Source organism: Curcuma longa, chromosome 15, assembly GCF_044706935.1.
Source record: "Curcuma longa cultivar G26 ecotype Majalengka, Jawa Barat chromosome 15, ITB_CL_G26_1.1, whole genome shotgun sequence".
Lineage (NCBI taxonomy): Eukaryota > Viridiplantae > Streptophyta > Magnoliopsida > Zingiberales > Zingiberaceae > Curcuma > Curcuma longa.
The window spans coordinates 6345914-6364561 of NC_133875.1; the positions used below are offsets into that span (position 1 = coordinate 6345914).

The following is an 18648-nucleotide window of genomic DNA, read 5'->3' on the forward strand; positions in this document are numbered from 1 at the left end:
CAAAACAATGAGAAAGAGAAGATTCCGATGATGGAGTAACATGAAGATGCAGTGCATGATATCATATCGGAGAATAGTACTGAGAAGAAGTTCTTGAAGAACAAGAAGAATCTAAACATATGTTTTTTCAATCTACGGATGCAAAGGACCAGAAGATTAAAGGTATCGAAAAAATGGATACGAAACCTTGAGGTGAGTGAAAAACCTCTGGCTACTAGTGTTGAAACTAAGAAAATTTGTGTTGCTCCTATCAATAACAATAAAATTTGTCATGTAACATCATGCATTGTCATTGAAGACTTAAAAAAAATGATAATATAAAATTTGTGACGATGTAACATCATGCAATGTCATTGAAGAAAAACTGCAAATACGCCGTAGTTGGGGATCGAAGAGTCGCTACCGTTGCACCATTGCCCCGGGAACGTCATTGAAGACTTCAAGAGTGGCCACCTCGAAGCTAAGGCTATTGATCCATCAATTGACGAAAACAATGATGAGTCATTACTTGCTTTGGATGAAGAAAAGAAATTTGTTGATACTTTTATGCAAGATATGATCTTAATTAGTATACAGTGCCTTTTCATCATACTATGAACTTTTATACAATAGATCTCACTTAATGCGACAAAATCAATTAGCAACATCATCTAATAGCAGTCTGTTCATTTTGTTAAGTTGATATCAGAGTAATTTTTTTTTGGACTATCATTTAATACTATTCTAAATTCGAGAAAGAGTTCTTTGAGATGATTGATGCAGGAGGATTTAAAGATTATTTTTTTTTGAGTTATTTTTATCTTTTATATTTTTAAATTTTAAGTCCGTTTAAAATTTTTAAGATTTAATTTTGGATCTATTTAAATAATTATTTAATTGATATTAAAAGAATTTTTAGTTTAATAATATTTTTGATAGTATCGTTTATTTTTATTTTTTTTGATATTCTTTCAAATTAATAAGTTTTATAAGATTGATTCCCACGTTCAATACAACCCATAGAATCAATAGAAGATTTCAAATTCGTTAAAATTTTTTCTTCTTCTTTGCATCTTAGTATTTTAGATTTATTTAAATAATTATTTAATTAATATTAAAAGAATTTTTAATTTAATAATATTTTTGAAAGTATAATTTACTTTTTTAATTTTTGATATTCTTTCACATTAATAAATTTTAAAAGATTAATTCTGATATTCACAATCGAATAAACAGAATTAATACTATTTCATAAAATTGTATTCTTGTCATAGATTCTATTAAATGATTGGCCAAGGATGGTATCCCTATCCATACTCCCTGGATCGATTGTCTGCTTCAGGATGGTTTCTTGCAAGAAAATTAACAAGAAAATAATTTTTATTTCTTTGTCTTCATTCTTTACCGTCTAACTTTAGTCAATATTTATAAATTAAATCTTTGAAAATTATCCTTATAAACATACGTACTGTTGCTTGCTTTGCCTCTCCACACTTCTGAATCAAGGAGCAGGAGCGATCAAGCATGGCTTCCTCCAACCCAACAGAGGCCGAGCAGGCCAGCAAGACCGCCGGCAAGGCCGACCCACCGCCAGTGGCAGCAGCGCCCACGAATCTGCTCAAGGCGGCGGACCTCGGCCTGCGGCTGCTGCTGTTCGTAGCGACCCTGGTGGCGCTGGTGGTGACGGTGACCAGCAAGCAAACCAAGTACATATACTCCTTGAAGTGGGTCGCCAAGTTCAACTACTCCCCTGCTCTTATGTAAGCAGTCGACTAAATTATTTTATTAGATTACCGTTTTCCAACTTGATTAAATTATAATATAGGCAATAATTAATTAATTTGCAGATACTTCGTGGTGGCGTGCTCAGTAACTTGCTTATATAGTCTCCTCACCTCGATCCTCTCTGCTTCCTCCATCGCCAAACCAAGTCAACCCACCAAGTTGCTCCTCTTCTTCTCCGCCATGGATGCCGTACCACTCTCTCTATTTCAATATAATTCATAGTCGCCTAATTTCCATTTCAAATATGGACTAATTTATTGCTAGCCTCCAAACACTTTCTTTGGCATTTTATGTATTTTTCAACCCTATGGTCACTTGTCCTATTCCAAAGCATAATTGCAACCAAATTGTAAGCTCCTTATGTTAAATCTGATGGAATCCATATATATCTCCATAAAAGCATCTGCAACCGCGTTACCATATTATAACACTAAAAAAATAAAAAAAAATGCATGTGGTGGGCCAGCCTGGCTGGCCCACCTCACATACGCGTTCATGTGCCACATCATACTTTTCTCTCTCTTGGGTGTTATTAATGCCCATTAATGCTGCGTTGCGGCTGCCCTAAGGTACGATATTGTCTACTTTTGGACCCACGCTCTCATGATTTTATTTTTGAGCTTTCCAAAAGGCCTATCAATGAGATATTTATGTATTTTATAATCCTATGGTCACTTGTCCTATGTAAAGCATAATTGCAACTAAATTGTATTTCAGCACCTTAATCATGTGATTAAGTCTAAATTAAAAAGAATAATGATCATTTAGAAGCTAAGCATGAATCTGTAAGCAATAAATAAAAGTATGCCAATTACCTCCTGAATTCCTTACCTGTTCCTTTGTAGCTCATGGGTGGAATCATGGCCTCAGCTACTGGAGCAGTGGCGTCCATTGCCTACATTGCTTTGAGGGGCAACTCCCACATTTTCTGGATGAAAATATGCAATCAATTCGACAAGTTCTGCACAAGCATCGGCAGCTCAGTCAGCATCTCTCTGCTCGCTGCTATCATTCTGGTCTTGTTGGTGATGTTATCTACCTATTCACTGTATCTGAGAAGCCACAACTTCTCTTAGTCACAACAACTCCTTGCATCAGCCATCTCTAGTTATGCATTAGTTAGCAGTTAATTAGGTAGTACTGTGTGAAACTCAAGCACTTATTTGTAGTTTGTGATGTAAACTGCTTGCTTCAAATCATGGTAATGATTAAAGTAACTTAACTTTGAGTTGACAGTCTAGAGAACATTGCATAAGTCTAGAGGAATCTAATGTAGTAGCAGAAAGTTTTCCTGAATCTAATAAAGTAGTAGAAGGATCACGTCAAAACCAACAGAAGGGAGTAAAGAAACAGGCCTTGCTATTGCTGTAGATGTGAAGGAGGTCAAACTTGAATCATCATAACAAATTTTGTGCGAAACCAGTGGAAAATGTGAGATGCCAATGTTCTTCCTCTGTGTAGAAAAATGACACATCTATAGGGAGTAATTGTGGCTTGCGGAAGTCATGACGACCAAGCCCAAATACGCCAAGCCTAATAAGCCCTGCCTATCCTAACATTTATATGTGCATTATTCCGTATTGTTTTCTTTCAGTTCTTGACAGCAAACTAAGGATGGATAATATCAAACGGAGCATTAGTCTCTTGGAACTGATTAGTAACCAGTAACCAGTAGCAAAATGGTTCAATGCAGAACATAGACTGAACACAGCACCATAGTGGAAAATCCGACACCAGAAACATCCTCAAGAAAAGTGCTAATGGAAGGGGTAAGGTGCATAGAAGCTGATTGGGAAGAGGCAGCACGTTGTAGAACATGGTAGCTGTGTTTTGGGCACACTGAGACCATGATCTTGCCAATGCTGAAGAGGCTATTTGGGTTGTATAAGGGGTGAAGAAGAGTAGACACCAACAGGGACGGTGCTCTGCATCATAGGATAGGTACAAAAACAAAAACACGACTTTGATTGTCTCTCTGTGGATTGAGAAGCCAGCCATACCTTTGCACTGCCTCATCCTGTGGAGGAGAAATCATGGACAATAAAGGGTTTGTTGTTCACCGGGATGGGAAAGAACATGAACAAGAATGTCCTTCAATGGGGCAATCACATAGTCAATAAGACATGGGGAGGGGAAAAGGCCCAGCGTTTAGAGGATAAAATTCCCATCCACTCTCTATTGTCCATAAATTAAACTTGTAAAAGACTAGATATAGATTTATGTGCTGATATATATGTTTTTAAAAAGAGAATGGAAATGCTGCAAAGTTAAAGAAAGAGGTTCTAAATGAGCTAATTGACTACATTTGACTATTGGGTAAAATAGATGTTCCAACGAAACTCAACTTTGGGGGGAATGTTTTTTTAAAATGATAACATGATACTATAGTTGCTCCTATCTTTTAAACTGCTTCACCTTGCATACTGTGATGATGACTTTTTAAGTCAATGCTTGAATGCCCCCCTTATCCCCTTATATTATTAATGTCTATCTAGAGGCAATCTAATACTTAATAGCACATTGATAGTAAGATTGTCTAAATGGTCAAATCATTGTTGATATTCGCTCAATGAAACCTGCAAGACTGAAGATGACATCCAAGAAAGATGAGCAAAGAAGCTTCATGCATTAATGAGCCTTACATTGGGTTGATTAAGATACCCAAAACTAATGATCTATACATGTATAATGCTTAATTTGCCAAGTCTAGCTACTTAAACAAGAAAAATGATATACTACATGAACGTAGTATGAAAACTCAACATGACGCACTACATGCATGGATGTGAGATCCACTGTATGCACTGCATGGAGTGTGTCATGTTATGTTTTCATGCTACACTTTCATGTAGTGTATCATTGCTCCTTAAACAAACATATTCTCTGAACAAATCAATTGATCCAAATGAAGAATGTTACCATTTACAGTATGTTTTCATCTGGTAGCCTCTGCTGATGACTCTCCCAAAGAATTTTGTTGATGCTCAGCAATTGGCTACAAGTGCAGAGCATCTGGAGATCAAACTTTCTCAAAAGGAGAAGATGTTGTTCCCTGTTGATCACTTATTAAATCTGGAGAAGAACATATGCTGCATCCATTATTGTAAAGCTCTTCTATCAAGAAAGAATAGGATTCCACACCACTTGCCTCGTTGAGGCCATTATTACATTTGGACGGCCCGCAAGATGATTCCTCCTGCTTGTGTATAAATTAGAAGCAGAAACTCAAAGATTAATTCGAGCAAGCACTAAAAATTCCTTCTTTGAGAGGATTGAAGAAAGAGTGAATTAGTTACCTGAAAAAAGGAGTGGAAATGGGGGACTACAGCTACTCCAATGGAAGATTTGGGGGCAAGGAGAGAACGGGCTTCAGGTTCCAGTCGTGGAGCTCCAACGATGGCGATGGAATCGACCGCTGGAACAAGCCCCCTTCGGTCACCTACAAAACCGAGGTGCGTCAGGATCACGTGTGCAAGCCGGTGCTCATCGGCAGCGACGGCAAGATAATTCCGGCAGTGTTCGAGTACCCTCCCCAGACCCAAAAGGACGGCGGCCTGGGGCGATGGGATCAAAGCGGAGATGCCTTCAGCTCTGATGCCTACAAGCGGCGATGGGATCCGAGCGGCGACGCCTTCAGATCCGACGCTTTCAAAACCCAAACCTTCTTTAGCAACATCCAGACCACAGCCAGCGCGGCCGACCCCCGATTTGGGCTCCCCAAAGGCAACACCTTCCCTCTCCAGAAACCGGAGTATGGGAGCTACGACGGCGTCGACGCGTACGGCCAAGGGCGGCGCATCGAGGGCTACAACAGCAGCGGGTGGGGTAGCAGGCCGAACGACGCGTGGGGCCGTGGCGCTACATGGCGCCCCGGCCGTGGATCGGAGTGGGGAGGCGCGGTGGAAGGCCAACTGGGGCGGGCGACCAACGACATCGAGACGGCGACGGAGATACTGAGGGAGTTCATGAGGCCGGCCGCCGCAGGGGAGGCCATGGACCGACCTAATCCATGGAAGCCTCAAACCCCAGCCGTCGGAGTCAACCCGCCGAGCACGAAGACCTCGACGGCGTCGAGCGTGATCGATAGCAAAGAGGCGGCGAAGAAGTACGGAGGACAGTTCATCTGGTAACGGTAACTGACACGTGCAAGTATATTATACGGTTTCAGGGAAACATTAAAAAAAAACCCTAAAAATCCTTTAAAATATTTTTGTTTTTATAAAAATGAAAAAATAATTAAAATTGCACGCATTATTAAAAGAAAAAAATGCATGTAATTAAATAAATGTTTTTGTATTTTTGTCTACTATTAATATATAAATATATAGTAATGCAAATAAGAGTGAAGGGTGTGTACTGATGTTAAAGCTTATATGTAAGTATTATTGGAAGAATTGGATACCTAAATTGTTAAAAAAATAAATAATTATAATTTATTATTGTTGTTGTGATTATATGAAAATATACTAGTACAAATATGAAGGGGATTATTGTCATGTTGTGTTCAAATCCTAAAAACAGTCTCTTTAGGCTGCGTACAATAAAAACCGGGCTGCCCTTTATACTAGTGCAAATATCTAAACACAACAGAATTCTGAAGTTCTTCAACTTGATCAGTGTGTAAATTTTCAGAATAGTGATTATACATCTCACAAGTCAAAATATGAAGCTTCAGAAGGTAAATTCTTCTTTAACATACAAAGGGAATGAGTCTCATGTAACCTAAGCCAGTGTCGGGGGCGATAAGAGAAGGAACCGATGTACAAGGAATCCTCAATTGCGAGTGTTAATAGTCGGGGTGACTGAGCGGATGAAGAGGGTTTGGGAGGTGGATAAATTCTTGTCTGAAGAGATGGATCATCGTATCGCAAGCTCATGCCTGGAGATGGATCCTGGTCTTGAAGAGCTGAAGAGAGTTGAACTGGTATTGGACCTCAGAATCGCGCGCTACCCTTTTCTATGTGAGTTTCCTTGGTAATGTGAGCATCACCAAACTGTTTTGTTTGCGAGGAGTTTCGTGCGCGCGCGGCAATCTGCTTCTTGTGCTTTGGGTGTCCAACTGCAGCATCAACCAGTGGTCCAGACCAAGCATTTGCAGGCATCTTCTGGGAGGGAAGCCTCGCGCTGAATGAAGTATCTGAGTCATCCAAGGAAGGATCGACGAGATGTAAAGAATCCAATCGATATCCAAGAGCACCATCTTGGTGTGGCGGAGGAAACTTTTCACTCTTGCTCTTTGCATTTGCGCGGGTAATAAGACGCTGCCTTCTCTGAAAGTAACAAGACATAACATGAATCCTAATTCAAGCACAAAAGTCATAAAGTAAGATAAACATTGGATGTTATCGAATCAAATGAAGCAAAATGCAGCAAGGAAAAAAAGAAAGACCAAGATAGCAATCTCATGCAACTAGGGTAACGAAAAAGGCACCAATGAAGTCAATTTTAACTCTTCAAATTGTAAGGATAAAATTCATCGAGAAGTTCTTGAGTTACCTGAGACCAAATTGAAAATGAGTTGAAGCAAATTCTCAATGGTTATCAAGTTTGTTAAAGGAGGGAAAAGAGTAAAGGCACTGTTTGTAATAGTCAGTCAGCTGAAGTATAACCACACCCTAACTATCATGGACTTACAAAGAATGAGAGTAAGAACTAATATTATTATCCATGCAATAAACACCAACATCATTAGCAGTGATTTAACTACACCTTAATCTGTATAACAGTAAGACCAGCCACAGAGAAAGCCTTGGATTATAAGCTTATAAGTTGTGTTGTTGCGGGAATCAATCTCCACCACATTAGGCAATGTCTCAACCACAAGACCAGAAGTATATTTACCAAATCTTTATTCCTCGCACCAACATACTTTCCCTTTCAAATTGTTTGAGTGTGTTGTATAAGTGTAAAGGAAACAATAAAAGTTAGATGCCTTAAGGGGCATCTATTGTTGCTATGCGCATTATGAACTGCTAACCAATACATCTATGCATGGCCCTGCTGCAAATTTTCTGTTTCATTGGCCAGGTCAAAATCTCCATACCAGTGAGATAGAGGTTATCTACAAGTGAGCCAATATCTAACAGTCAATATTCCGTGATACAACTACATAATATTATTCTTTTTCATGATAATTTTGAATTCAATATTGAAGCAATCACAGGGACAAAAGGTTTCATGGCACAAGGCTTGGGTAGTTGGACATCAAGTGGGCCAAGGGCATAAAAACACACCCATAATCTATTTGTCTAGTCTATATTGGTTGACAGTTGACACAAAGCCTCCTTTACTGTAGAAATTATATACATCAGTTTTCAACCCTATAATAATAGCACAACAGGAGATAAATGCTATGAAAATTGAAAAAGTACACAACAGCAAAGAGGCAAAGAAAAAAGGTGATGGGATACATCAATATTTACTTGAACTTCAGCTTTAGCCTCTGCTGCACGAACTGCTCTGAAAGGTCTGTCGCGTGTGCGCAATTTTTTTGATCCATTGGCATTGACCTTCCCACCAGCAGCCTGCAACCTGCACAGCAAATTTAATTACATCTACCAAAAATGAAAAAAAAAATCACATGAGTCAATTGCAAATCCAGAGGGAAGATATTAAAATGACTATATAGACAACAACTAGTTGGGTCACCCTAGTGTATATGTGTTATTTAGTTGCCGATTCAATCACAAGACTAATTGTATACACAGAAAGTGCATTTGCGTTAGTCTGCAACCTGCACAACAAATTTAATTACATCTACCAAAAATGAAAAAAAAAATCACATGAGTCAATTGCAAATCCAGAGGGAAGATATTAAAATGACTATATAGACAGCAACTAGTTGGGTCACCCTAGTGTATATGTGTTATTTAGTTGTCGATTCAATCACAAGACTAATTGTATACACAGAAAGTGCATTTGTGTTATGAAGTCACACAGTAGTCACATTAACACAATGTATTAATGGAAAGTGCATAAAGTTAATAATCAATAAAATTAACATTAATTGTATTCATAGAAATAGTTTACACCTGCCATTAATTAAAAAGAGACATAAAAGTAATCTAAGACTATCAATAATTATTAAGGAAATATAAGTACAGTCTAAGTTTATAGCTCTCCAATATACAACATATTTAATGATTAAGCAAAAACTTCTTCATACTTTAAATCATGAAATAATAATTCCTTTACACTTAAAGAGTACTTTTTTTTAGTCAACCATGTTTCTTTTCTAACTCTATTTGAATCTTTATGTTTGGAACCATTAATTGGATTGATCAGACTTATGCTATGGGCTTGGAATAGAGGAAGAAGAAAACCGAAGATTTCATAGTACTTTTTGAATTTTTTTCCTTGAGAAATCAATCTTTACATTGGACTGAGTTAATAAACTGTGGATCTAGTTGATTTAATTAAAATTAAAGTGGTAAGTTCATATATGTAGGTATATGTAATGTGATAGAGTACTACCGATGCATATGCAGCCACATTGGTTGGTTATAGGATGCTATCTGCAAGCATTAGGTACAAGTATAGATGTAGCATACACATCTAACAATTTTGTGGTGGTAGAATAAAAGCAGGTGAATTACTAAATTTAGTCTGTACTTTTGAGATGTCACTTGATCTTAGCTCTGACTTTCCTTTTTCTTAAAAGTCATACGTATACTCACAATGTTGTAAAAAATAGTCCTGAAAAACTTATCCATTAGTTAGTCCAAGATTTCAAAATTGAATATTATTTAAAATTATCAAGTCAATGGTGTGATAACTCAAAAATTGTCGAGCAGTGTGTTAAGTTGACAATGGGATAGAATTATTACCAAGTTGAAAGTATGTCTACATATTTATAGATAAATAAGAAAATAATGGGACTGGATATCTTAAAACCATTAAAGTAAGAGTAAGATTTCTAGCACATAAATCAATAAATTTAAAGAAAATGATGCAATTGAACAAATAATATTTATTATTCAGTTAGAAATAAAGAAAAAAAAACATGAGCAACACAAAAGGATAAGCTAGGCTATAAAATTTTAGTTTGACATGATGATCCAAAATGTTTCCTGAATCAAATATTGCAATCAATAGTGGCTGATTAGGAAAGGCTATAAACACATAATTGCCCGAATTCAATACCCTGAGTTTACATGAGTTAATGTGCCAAACTAGTTCATCTGGATACAAATGTAAACGGACAAAAAATTATCATTTACCTTCTAGCTTCTTCATCCCTCATTTTAGCATCCATTTCTTTGCTTGGAGGATATTTTGGAAGGTCTGAAGGATCACATGCATGTGGAGCAGTTGTAAAAAACTAAAGAAAGAAAAAGATAATTCAGTTGAAAAACCAGTCCAGAAGCTTAGAGGGTAAACTAGAATGTTATGCAGTTCACAGGAGCAGAATTCCAAGTATAGAAATTCAGCACTCACAGCAGTTATGAACATATTTGAATTCCTAACATCTTAGTCTACTCAGGAATAGTAGACCAAGAGCGTTGTGTGTGTAACAAACTACCAAGGCAAGTAAAAAGTTGATGAATATGTGGGTTCTTTATATCAGTTCTTTCTTTGACTGATTCCCTTCAAATCATATACTCAATGACTGCCTGATTTAAGTCAGACTTGCCTTCCAAAAGGAGAAGATGGTGATTGCTTGTTTAAGCTCCAAGTTTTTAAGAGAAGATAGTAATTGCTTATTTAAGCTCCAAGTTTTTAGGAGAAGATAGTCATTGCTTGTTTATACTCCAAATTTTTAGCATGTGAAATTTGACTGGATGCCAACTTATCACAAAAGCTTATGCTATAAGGAAATGTATCAGCCTATACATTTATATCCTGAACACCCTACACATGTGAAAGATAAACTACCAATGACCTGTTTTTAGACACCTTAACAACTAATGTGCTTGAGAAGATATCTTAAAAATCAACAGCAATAGCCTAGATCAGCCACCATAAGTGGTTATCTCTGTGTCTGATTGTCATAATGAAAAAAACTACCAATCACATCATAGACTAGAGAGATATCACCTATATACAAATCCCAAGCCTGTGTCCAAGTCGCACACCAAAAGAAGCAACAAAATATACTCATGAGAGTCGGATCATTGAAGTGACACAAGAGGTCAAATAGCTTAAACAAATCCACTAACATAAGGCCTTAACTCAAAAACCAAACTTGAACTGTTGCAACCTACAAAATAGAGTTTTTTTCATTTAGTTTCTCTGCGGTAATCATCATGGAGTTAGTAAGGTCCGAAACAAAGGCAATGGGAATCAACTGACAAGCGGCTAAGGTTCAATATTTTGGATGGAAGGCATCTCTTGATGAAGGCACAAAAACACAAGAATATGAGTGATACGAAATAAGAATAGTAGGCATTGAACATGGGGGTGATCCTTGCAATTCAGAGTAGGGAGGATGAAGCAAGTGTTATCCTTGTTCAATGGCCACACACTTCTTCGGCTATGCCAGAAAGTGATTGAAGGGTATGCCAAAGGGAGGTTGGAACATGGCTGGACCTAACTAGGGTGAAGAACTTGCTGGAAAGTGTTGCTGGTTTTCCCTTAGCATCACCCTTTTTCATAAAGAAGAGGAATAAGGGGAGCATGGCCAATAACAAGGGCTAGACCCGGATAGGCATAAGCTTTTGGAATGGTAGGAAGCAGGTGAGTTCAAAGGCTTCTATTTTGCAAAAGACTCGCCAATGAAGACTGCTTCCACAAACAGGAAGGATCGAGCACGAGTGGAGATTGAAGGTGGGCCTGTGCAACCATAGTTGCTATAATCTTGAGAAATCTGTAGGTAAAGTGTTTGATGAGGAGATGATGTCTGGAAAAGAGAAGTGTGGCAAGGGATTGGCCAAGGGTGAGGATGGTGTACAAGTGAAGGTAGTGCACAAACCATGAAGGTAATGCACACATCCACATTCAATCAACACTAACGAATGGATATCATGATGGCAACAACACCAATTCCATATTAAGATTAATGGGGAAAATTATTAGTGTTTGATCTACTGATAGTCCCCTTTACCTATGTTTATTGTTCATCAATGTAAAAATTACACTTTACACTTTGTATTATGTGCTATTCACAAGTAGGTCCCTTAGTATTATGGTACCATCTAACATTATTGGACAAACAATGTAAGCTACAAAAGAAGATAAAGATTGTTCAGAAATACTTACCTCACTATTTAAGGCTGCAGTAGCAGTTTGCCGATCTGCAGGATCAATTGCAAGAAGAGTTTCAATCAATAGCAAGGATGGTGGTGGGAAATCTTTAAATGTTTCTCGTATGCACCGTTTATAAGGCTGTTGGGGTTTAAAAATTGTAGCATGAGGTAGCTTAGACCTTTTCCAGTATTCATCTGAAGGAGAACCACATAGTTTGAAGATTTTATGCAGCTGTTCAACCTAATAAAGAGAATACATATCAACAGAAAGAGATAAGGACCTATGCAGTATCCATAAGCATTACTGTTTTTATTAATGCATGGAATAGAAAGTCAAGCATTAACAATGTCTGTTAACTCATAAGTTACAAGCATACCTAGATCAGGCACACCAGTGCAATTTAACAATTATCATAAATGATGCATTTATGGAAAGATGAAAACCATAATATAGCAAGGTGTATGAATTCCTTCAAATCTCCTTTATCAGCATATCTATCTACAGTGAGTTATCAATCTATCTTTTTTTGGAAGTAATTATTATCAGATAACCAAAACCCAAGATTGAAGCACAATAGTTAAGCAACTGCATAGCATAAACATGTAGATATTATGCTGTGAATTTCCATATCATATATTATGATCTTTGGTGCAACAAAATAAGCTGTTTCTTCAAAATATTTGGGAGTGACTGCATAGTTCATATCCCTTCGTTCAAATGCATATAGACCATATTGCTAGTATCTACATCTTTTTAAATCACGATAAAAGTGTCAATGCCGATTGATAGGCCCTGACGGTCAACATAAATAATGTTAAAAACCTTTTGAGCATGGCCCTTAACCATATTGTAATCTTCCATATAATACTCAGAATGAAACTTTCATGGGCAACTAAGCTTTAATATTTAAGCATTGGCATAGTCATAGTTAGCTCACATATCAACATATACATGCTTAAAAAAAAAAAAGAATAGCCATTATACAACAAAGATAACCAACATAAACCTATCTCTCGGGTGGTAACCTAAAAACAGCATTGTTTTTTTCTGCAAGGACCAGGTTACATACAGAATTGGTCTCTTGTACAGCCTTTTCATCACACAACGTAACATCTCAGTCATGATTTCTGAACTCCTCTATACATTTCATTGTGTGTTTAAACACAGTTTCACCTATGTCCATTACGGTCTCTCAAATGACTAGTTCTTATCAAATAACACAAGGTTTTATGCTACTTATGGATGAGGTATGCAGGTCAATACACAATGCATATACTTTATTTAGGTAGACACATATACTAAGCATATGCAGGCATCATAAAAATTATTTAGAAACAATTGCTTTCATAAATACCTAATTTACTTAAAATCATATAAAAATTACATTTTCCATTCATAATGATTATCAAAATTCAAATTATATGCAGATTTTTTCCCCTAACTCATCAATCCATCAGATTTTTTATGGCTAAGGAATCTCTTTCCTAATCATTTTGTTGATTCTTGAATAAAATAAAAATAAGATTGATCATTTTTTTCTCATCTAGGCTGGTGGCTTAACTAATAAACTAGCTTGAGAGAGATCAGATAGTTGAGAACTAAAGCAATATGAGATTATATAAGCATATGACTATGGGTACATATGCAAGGTGGTGAAGCACTGTATGCACATATGCTACTTCATGAAACAAATTTTCTACAATGATAACAAAAAGTGTTAATTTGTTTATAATCCTAGTACTTAACTGCAGTTGTCGTTCCTTGAATGCACTTTATCCAATCTGAACTATAAAGATGACAGATATCTATGAGATTGCAAGGATTACAAATTTTACCTTGATGATAATTCTCTATGCTCTATCTTGTCACCATTCAATCCTTTCCATCCTTATACAATGATGCTATAATTTTTTTACAGTGCATAGATTTTTAAGATGATATAGTTCAACATAGTGCTCTACATTTGTCCAATAAAAGGCTACTGAAAACCTTTGCTGAAACCAACTAAAAAATATTATGCCAAGAAACAAAACAAACAAACAAACAACTAAAAACCTACCTCAGTCCTCCCAGGCATAATAGGCTTCCTAGCCAACAATTCTGCTAAAATACAGCCAGCACTCCACAAGTCGATTCCCACACTGTAATCCGTGGCTCCCAAGAGCAACTCTGGGGCCCGATACCAAAGAGTTACCACCCGACTAGTCATAGGATGCTTGTGATTAGGATCAAAGAAAGTAGCCAAGCCAAAGTCTGCAATCTTGAGTGATCCCTCATTGTCAAGTAGGAGATTTGAACCCTTAATGTCGCGATGCAGCACACCATTGTTGTGGCAGTGCTCTAATCCAGACAAAAGTTGGTGCATGTAACACTTGATCTGTTCAACATAAAAATTTAACAAAGAATCAGAAGAAAAAATCTCATTTTGAAGGTAGAATTTATGCATCCAAATAAAATTATATTGTACTGGAGTAAAATCTCAGACTACAACACAATGAAGATTTGTTCTTGGATTACACTTCATATATAATTGGTGAAATTCTAAATTCTTATATCTCTTTTATTGGCCATATTGTTGGACAATTTAAGTTAACTCATCAAAATGAACATTTGCGATAGTACTTTGCAAGTACATCAAAAGCAGTGTTTTTCATGTTTTTCATTTCTCCTCAAAATCATCTCTTCAATTACCAACTTATTCAAACATTAATTGGGTTGATGATCCCACCAATCGACAACCTACTACAAGCTTATGTTTCTTACTTGTAATTCTTATTTCATGGTGCAATAAGAAGTATTCAATTGCTTGTTCTAGTATAGACACAGACAATTGTGCTCTTGCAATACTTTAAGCTTTTATAGATTTAATGACTAAGTGACCCCAGGTTGTCACAATCTACACCTATATTATTATACTGTGCAACCAAAATGTTATTCAAATTGCCAGCAATGGTATCTTTTTAAGAGCACCAAATACATTTTTGTTATTTTGTTAGACATCATTTCCATCTAGCAATTCTTGGCAGATATCTTCACCAATTGTCATGCACAAGTATTTCAAGCTGAAGTTTGCATCAACCATGTCAGTTTGAGTTGTTGACAAATGCCAAACAAGAATGAATCAGTAGACTATTTGTGTTATGGGAAGGTCTTGTACAACCTTATCAAACAATACTATTTATTCTCCATAATTATAAGGAGATGACTGAATGAGTCAAAGTGTGGGGATTTAAATACCCCATATGTGTAATCATACAATTGAATTAAAAACTATCTCATCATAATTAATCTTCTACAGTTAGAATCTAACCTGAGGCTCCGTGAATTTTATGGTAGGGCTCGCTGCAAGACCAGCTAGGTCATGCTCCATGTATTCGAAGACCAAATACAAGCTACATGACATCCTTGATGTCACCAACCCCTCTAACTTAACGATGTTTGGGTGATCCAGATGCCGCAGGATAAGGATCTCCCTAGCCATAAATCTCACACTTTCCGGCTCCATAATATCAAACCTAACCTTCTTCAGAGCCACGATTTTGCCGCTCAATATGTCCTTCGCCTTGTAAACATTACTATACGTCCCCTGCCCAATCTGTTCAGAACAAAAATGGCATCTTTAGCACACAAACTACTGAATTGCAGCAAAAGGAGTTGTTCCAGCAGAAAACTCGCCTTATCGATCTTCTCGAAGGTATCCGCCCGACGCGGCGTCCACCCTTTGATGGCCTCCCCAGCAGCGCGGGAGAGCCAGGCGGGCCACCCAGCGGCGACTTGCTCGCCGTGGACATGCCCCGGGGGATTGCTCAGCCTCGGGTCAGGTCTCGACCGGCGGCGGCTCTTCTGGCCGTCCTCGGCCTGTAGATCCTTCCCCTCCTTCCGCGAATCAGTGGCGGCCTCGACTTTAGGGAGCGAGGCCAGCGATTTGCGGCCGGACCCCGCTCCCGCCGCCTGATCCTTCTCTCGGCGGCGGGAGGGGACTTCGAGGGAGGCGGAAGAGGGGGGAGGCGACGCCTCCTTGGCGAGGACGCAGCCCATGGCTCAGGTCATCGCCGCTCGCCGCCGGGTCAGAGAAGGGAGGAGGACGGTGACGAGATACCACAAGGTACGATATTTCGCGTGTAGAAAGAATAAATAATTAAGGAGGATTTTAATTAGTGAAGCTGAAGTCATTAATCACGTCCATACGTGATTAGAACTGCTGTTAAGGGAGGATTAGCACACAATAGCCAAAGAGAAGGTGATTAGAGTGGTTGTTAAGGGAGGATTAGGAGACGATTATTAAAAAGGAAGTCAAAGATGGAGTTGGAAAGCATTATTATGCGGTGGTTGGGCGAACGCATAAGGATATGAAGGAAGAAAGCGACAAGCAGCGAGTCATATGGAAGGTGATTCTTTGTCGTGTATTTATGCGGATAAAAGAGTGTGCGGGAATAAAAGAACGCCCCTTGACCCCGATTATCTGGATTGTCAAAAGGTTCCGCATAATTATAATGTATAAAAAGAAATTAATTTAATTTAGTAAAAATATCTATATATACCACTTTTAGAATAATAATTTTTTTATCAATTTAATTAAAATTATTAATTGACTACTATAACGTGGTGATTTTAGTCATATTAAAATAATTTTAATTAAGTTGATAAATATTTTTTTTGATATAAAATTATTTTAGGTATAGAATTTTATTAAATTATATTAATTTAACTTTACACGTATACGTTATAGCAATGAAGCTGGAATAAAGGTATCTTCAATATAAGGAATATTCTTTTGGCTTTTTCTTTTTCATTTTAAAAGAGCATGATATTTTTAATAATTTGGGGTAATCTTTTAATTTTTCCAAAAAAAAACTTTCCCTTTGCTTCTTATTTTACTTAATATTCCAGAAACTCAAAAATATTACATTATACTTATTTGTTGTTTTTAGTTTATTTTTTCTTTCAAATTTTTATTAAAAAATGATGGTGCATACATTCAGATCTTATCATGATCCAGAATCGATGGTTCAATAGTTTGAAATCCACGGTTCGACAGTCCAAGAATGTCGACCTTTAACATTAACCATCCAATGTGATTACAATTCACTATTAGGAACCTTCAAGACCATGCGGTAGGCTCAACACTTGATCAATGCAGAACGATGCCAACCCGAGTCAAAGTCGAGCTTGGGTCAAGTTAGCAGACTAAAAGGGGGAGCTTCGCAACCATGATCCGACTTATCGAGCTAGTACGACTTCTCGACTTGCCGAGCTGATTTGACCTACCGAACTATCAAAAATGTTTGGGCTCTCGATCCCGGATACATGGGGGTCTCTGTCCGAATGCAATTTGACACGACGATTAGTTGCAAAGGGTTGTGCCTTGGTGTGGTGCATCTCTTAGATGATGAAGTGTGTTTCTTGGAAAAACGTCATCTCTTGCACCTCTTCTCATCACTTCTTTCTATTATATTATTTGGGGCACCATGATAACTTAGATATCAACGAGACCTCATTAAGGCAACTCTTGGTGAGTCCTATATCACGTGTTATTCATCGTAGAGTTGACTACATTAGAAGAAGGAAGCCTCTTCAGCAATCTCAAAAACTTCGTGGTACTTATTTCTTCCATTTACAGAGTTGATTAATCATTTGTGCACAGGATGACAAGGGCGTCGCGCAACTTTAGACAAGGTTAACCTAAGCATCATCGGTTCTAGGTACTTATTTCTTCTTCTAGATAGATTTGTGTGGGTTACCCCAACGCCTTGGGATTGATTCTTTGATCTCCCCTCTTTATAATAACGAGGACTCTTCTCTTAACTTCTTTAATAACTTATTTATATTCACTTGCTAGCTCTCAACATTTGTGGATTATTTTCTTAGATAATTTAATAGAATTTTTAAGTATTATTTATTTACTCACCTCTCCTAGATAAGGGTACGGATTCGTTCATCTCAAGATCAACTCATCAAACTCTTTTTGATACAGACATAGACATAGTCACGGATCGAATTCTCCATCCCCTCTTGGAGGGTTGACTCATTATACACTCTCGATTAGGACTTAATCACGGATTGAGTTGTCCATCCTCTATTCGAGACATAATCGCCTCAACATTTCCTCCTTCTGGAATGGAGTCGTCTCTAAAAACTTTTTTGTCTGGGATAAAGTATCTCTTTTCTATATTTCCTCCGTTTGAGATAGAATCATCTCCAAATTTTTCTCTGTTTGAGACAGAATCGTCTCTAAATTTTTTTCTGTTCGAAATAGAGTTGTCTCAATATTTTCTCCATTTGGAATAGAGTAGCTTCTAAAAATTCTTCTATCTGAGATAGTCGCCACTTATCATCTTGAATCTTGACTCAAACATAGTAACGGATCAAGCTCATCATTCCTCCCTTGGAGGGCCGCCTCATTTCACTCTCTCAATTAGTACTTGGTCGCGGATTGGTTTCTCACTCTAAGCCTCGGCAGGCTTTGGGTCATTGTCTTCACACCAATTGCATCCTCTTGCCTTTCTCCTCCGCTCCCCGTGTCTCAACCGTAGGGACTCTGATGTCAGGAACTTTGAAGTCGATGGCAGGACAATCACTTAGTCAATCGAAATACCCTCTCCTTTGATTAGACTTGGGGGAAGTTTGTGATGTGATCGAGATGACAAGGGCCACATGATAGACTCAACACTCGGTCAATACAGAATCAAGCCAGTCGGA

General features: G+C 37.6%; 2 protein-coding genes across 3 annotated transcripts; one reads left to right on the forward strand and one right to left on the reverse strand.

Moving 5' to 3' along the window:
- Positions 1–1427: 1427 nt before the first annotated feature.
- Positions 1428–2992, forward strand: LOC141846727 (CASP-like protein 1D1). Its single transcript, XM_074734766.1, has 3 exons — positions 1428–1739; positions 1827–1953; positions 2610–2992. The coding sequence occupies exons 1-3, from the start codon at positions 1504–1506 to the stop codon at positions 2838–2840; spliced, it is 594 nt and encodes a 197-aa protein (XP_074590867.1). The 5' UTR covers positions 1428–1503; the 3' UTR covers positions 2841–2992.
- A 3350-nt stretch (positions 2993–6342) lies between these two features.
- On the reverse strand, positions 6343–16047 carry LOC141846754 (putative serine/threonine-protein kinase At1g54610). Of its 2 annotated transcripts, none has more exons than XM_074734796.1 (7): positions 15625–16047; positions 15260–15544; positions 14009–14326; positions 11962–12189; positions 9984–10084; positions 8187–8295; positions 6343–7034 (listed from the first exon to the last, which is right to left on the reverse strand). In XM_074734796.1, the coding sequence occupies exons 1-7, from the start codon at positions 15985–15987 to the stop codon at positions 6699–6701; spliced, it is 1740 nt and encodes a 579-aa protein (XP_074590897.1). In that variant the 5' UTR covers positions 15988–16047; the 3' UTR covers positions 6343–6698. The 2 variants fall into 2 exon arrangements, with proteins under 2 accessions (XP_074590897.1, XP_074590896.1); XM_074734795.1 differs by having other exon boundaries at positions 8175–8295.
- Between the last annotated feature and the right edge of the window lie 2601 nt (positions 16048–18648).

What these genes read in the sequence shown, in the direction of transcription:
- LOC141846754 (XM_074734795.1), bottom strand. Translation starts at nt 15,987, where the DNA reads ATGGGCTGCGTCCTCGCCAAGGAGGCGTCGCCTCCCCCCTCTTCCGCC. An exon ending in CCTTCGAGAAGATCGATAAG is followed by an intron (nt 15,545 to 15,624) that starts GCGAGTTTTCTG and finishes TGTTCTGAACAG; the next exon opens with ATTGGGCAGGGGACGTATAG. An exon ending in CTGCAGCCTTAAATAGTGAG is followed by an intron (nt 10,085 to 11,961) that starts GTAAGTATTTCT and finishes TTCTTTCTTTAG; the next exon opens with TTTTTTACAACTGCTCCACA.
- LOC141846727 (XM_074734766.1), top strand. Translation starts at nt 1,504, where the DNA reads ATGGCTTCCTCCAACCCAACAGAGGCCGAGCAGGCCAGCAAGACCGCC. An exon ending in AACTACTCCCCTGCTCTTAT is followed by an intron (nt 1,740 to 1,826) that starts GTAAGCAGTCGA and finishes ATTAATTTGCAG; the next exon opens with ATACTTCGTGGTGGCGTGCT. An exon ending in TCTTCTCCGCCATGGATGCC is followed by an intron (nt 1,954 to 2,609) that starts GTACCACTCTCT and finishes GTTCCTTTGTAG; the next exon opens with CTCATGGGTGGAATCATGGC.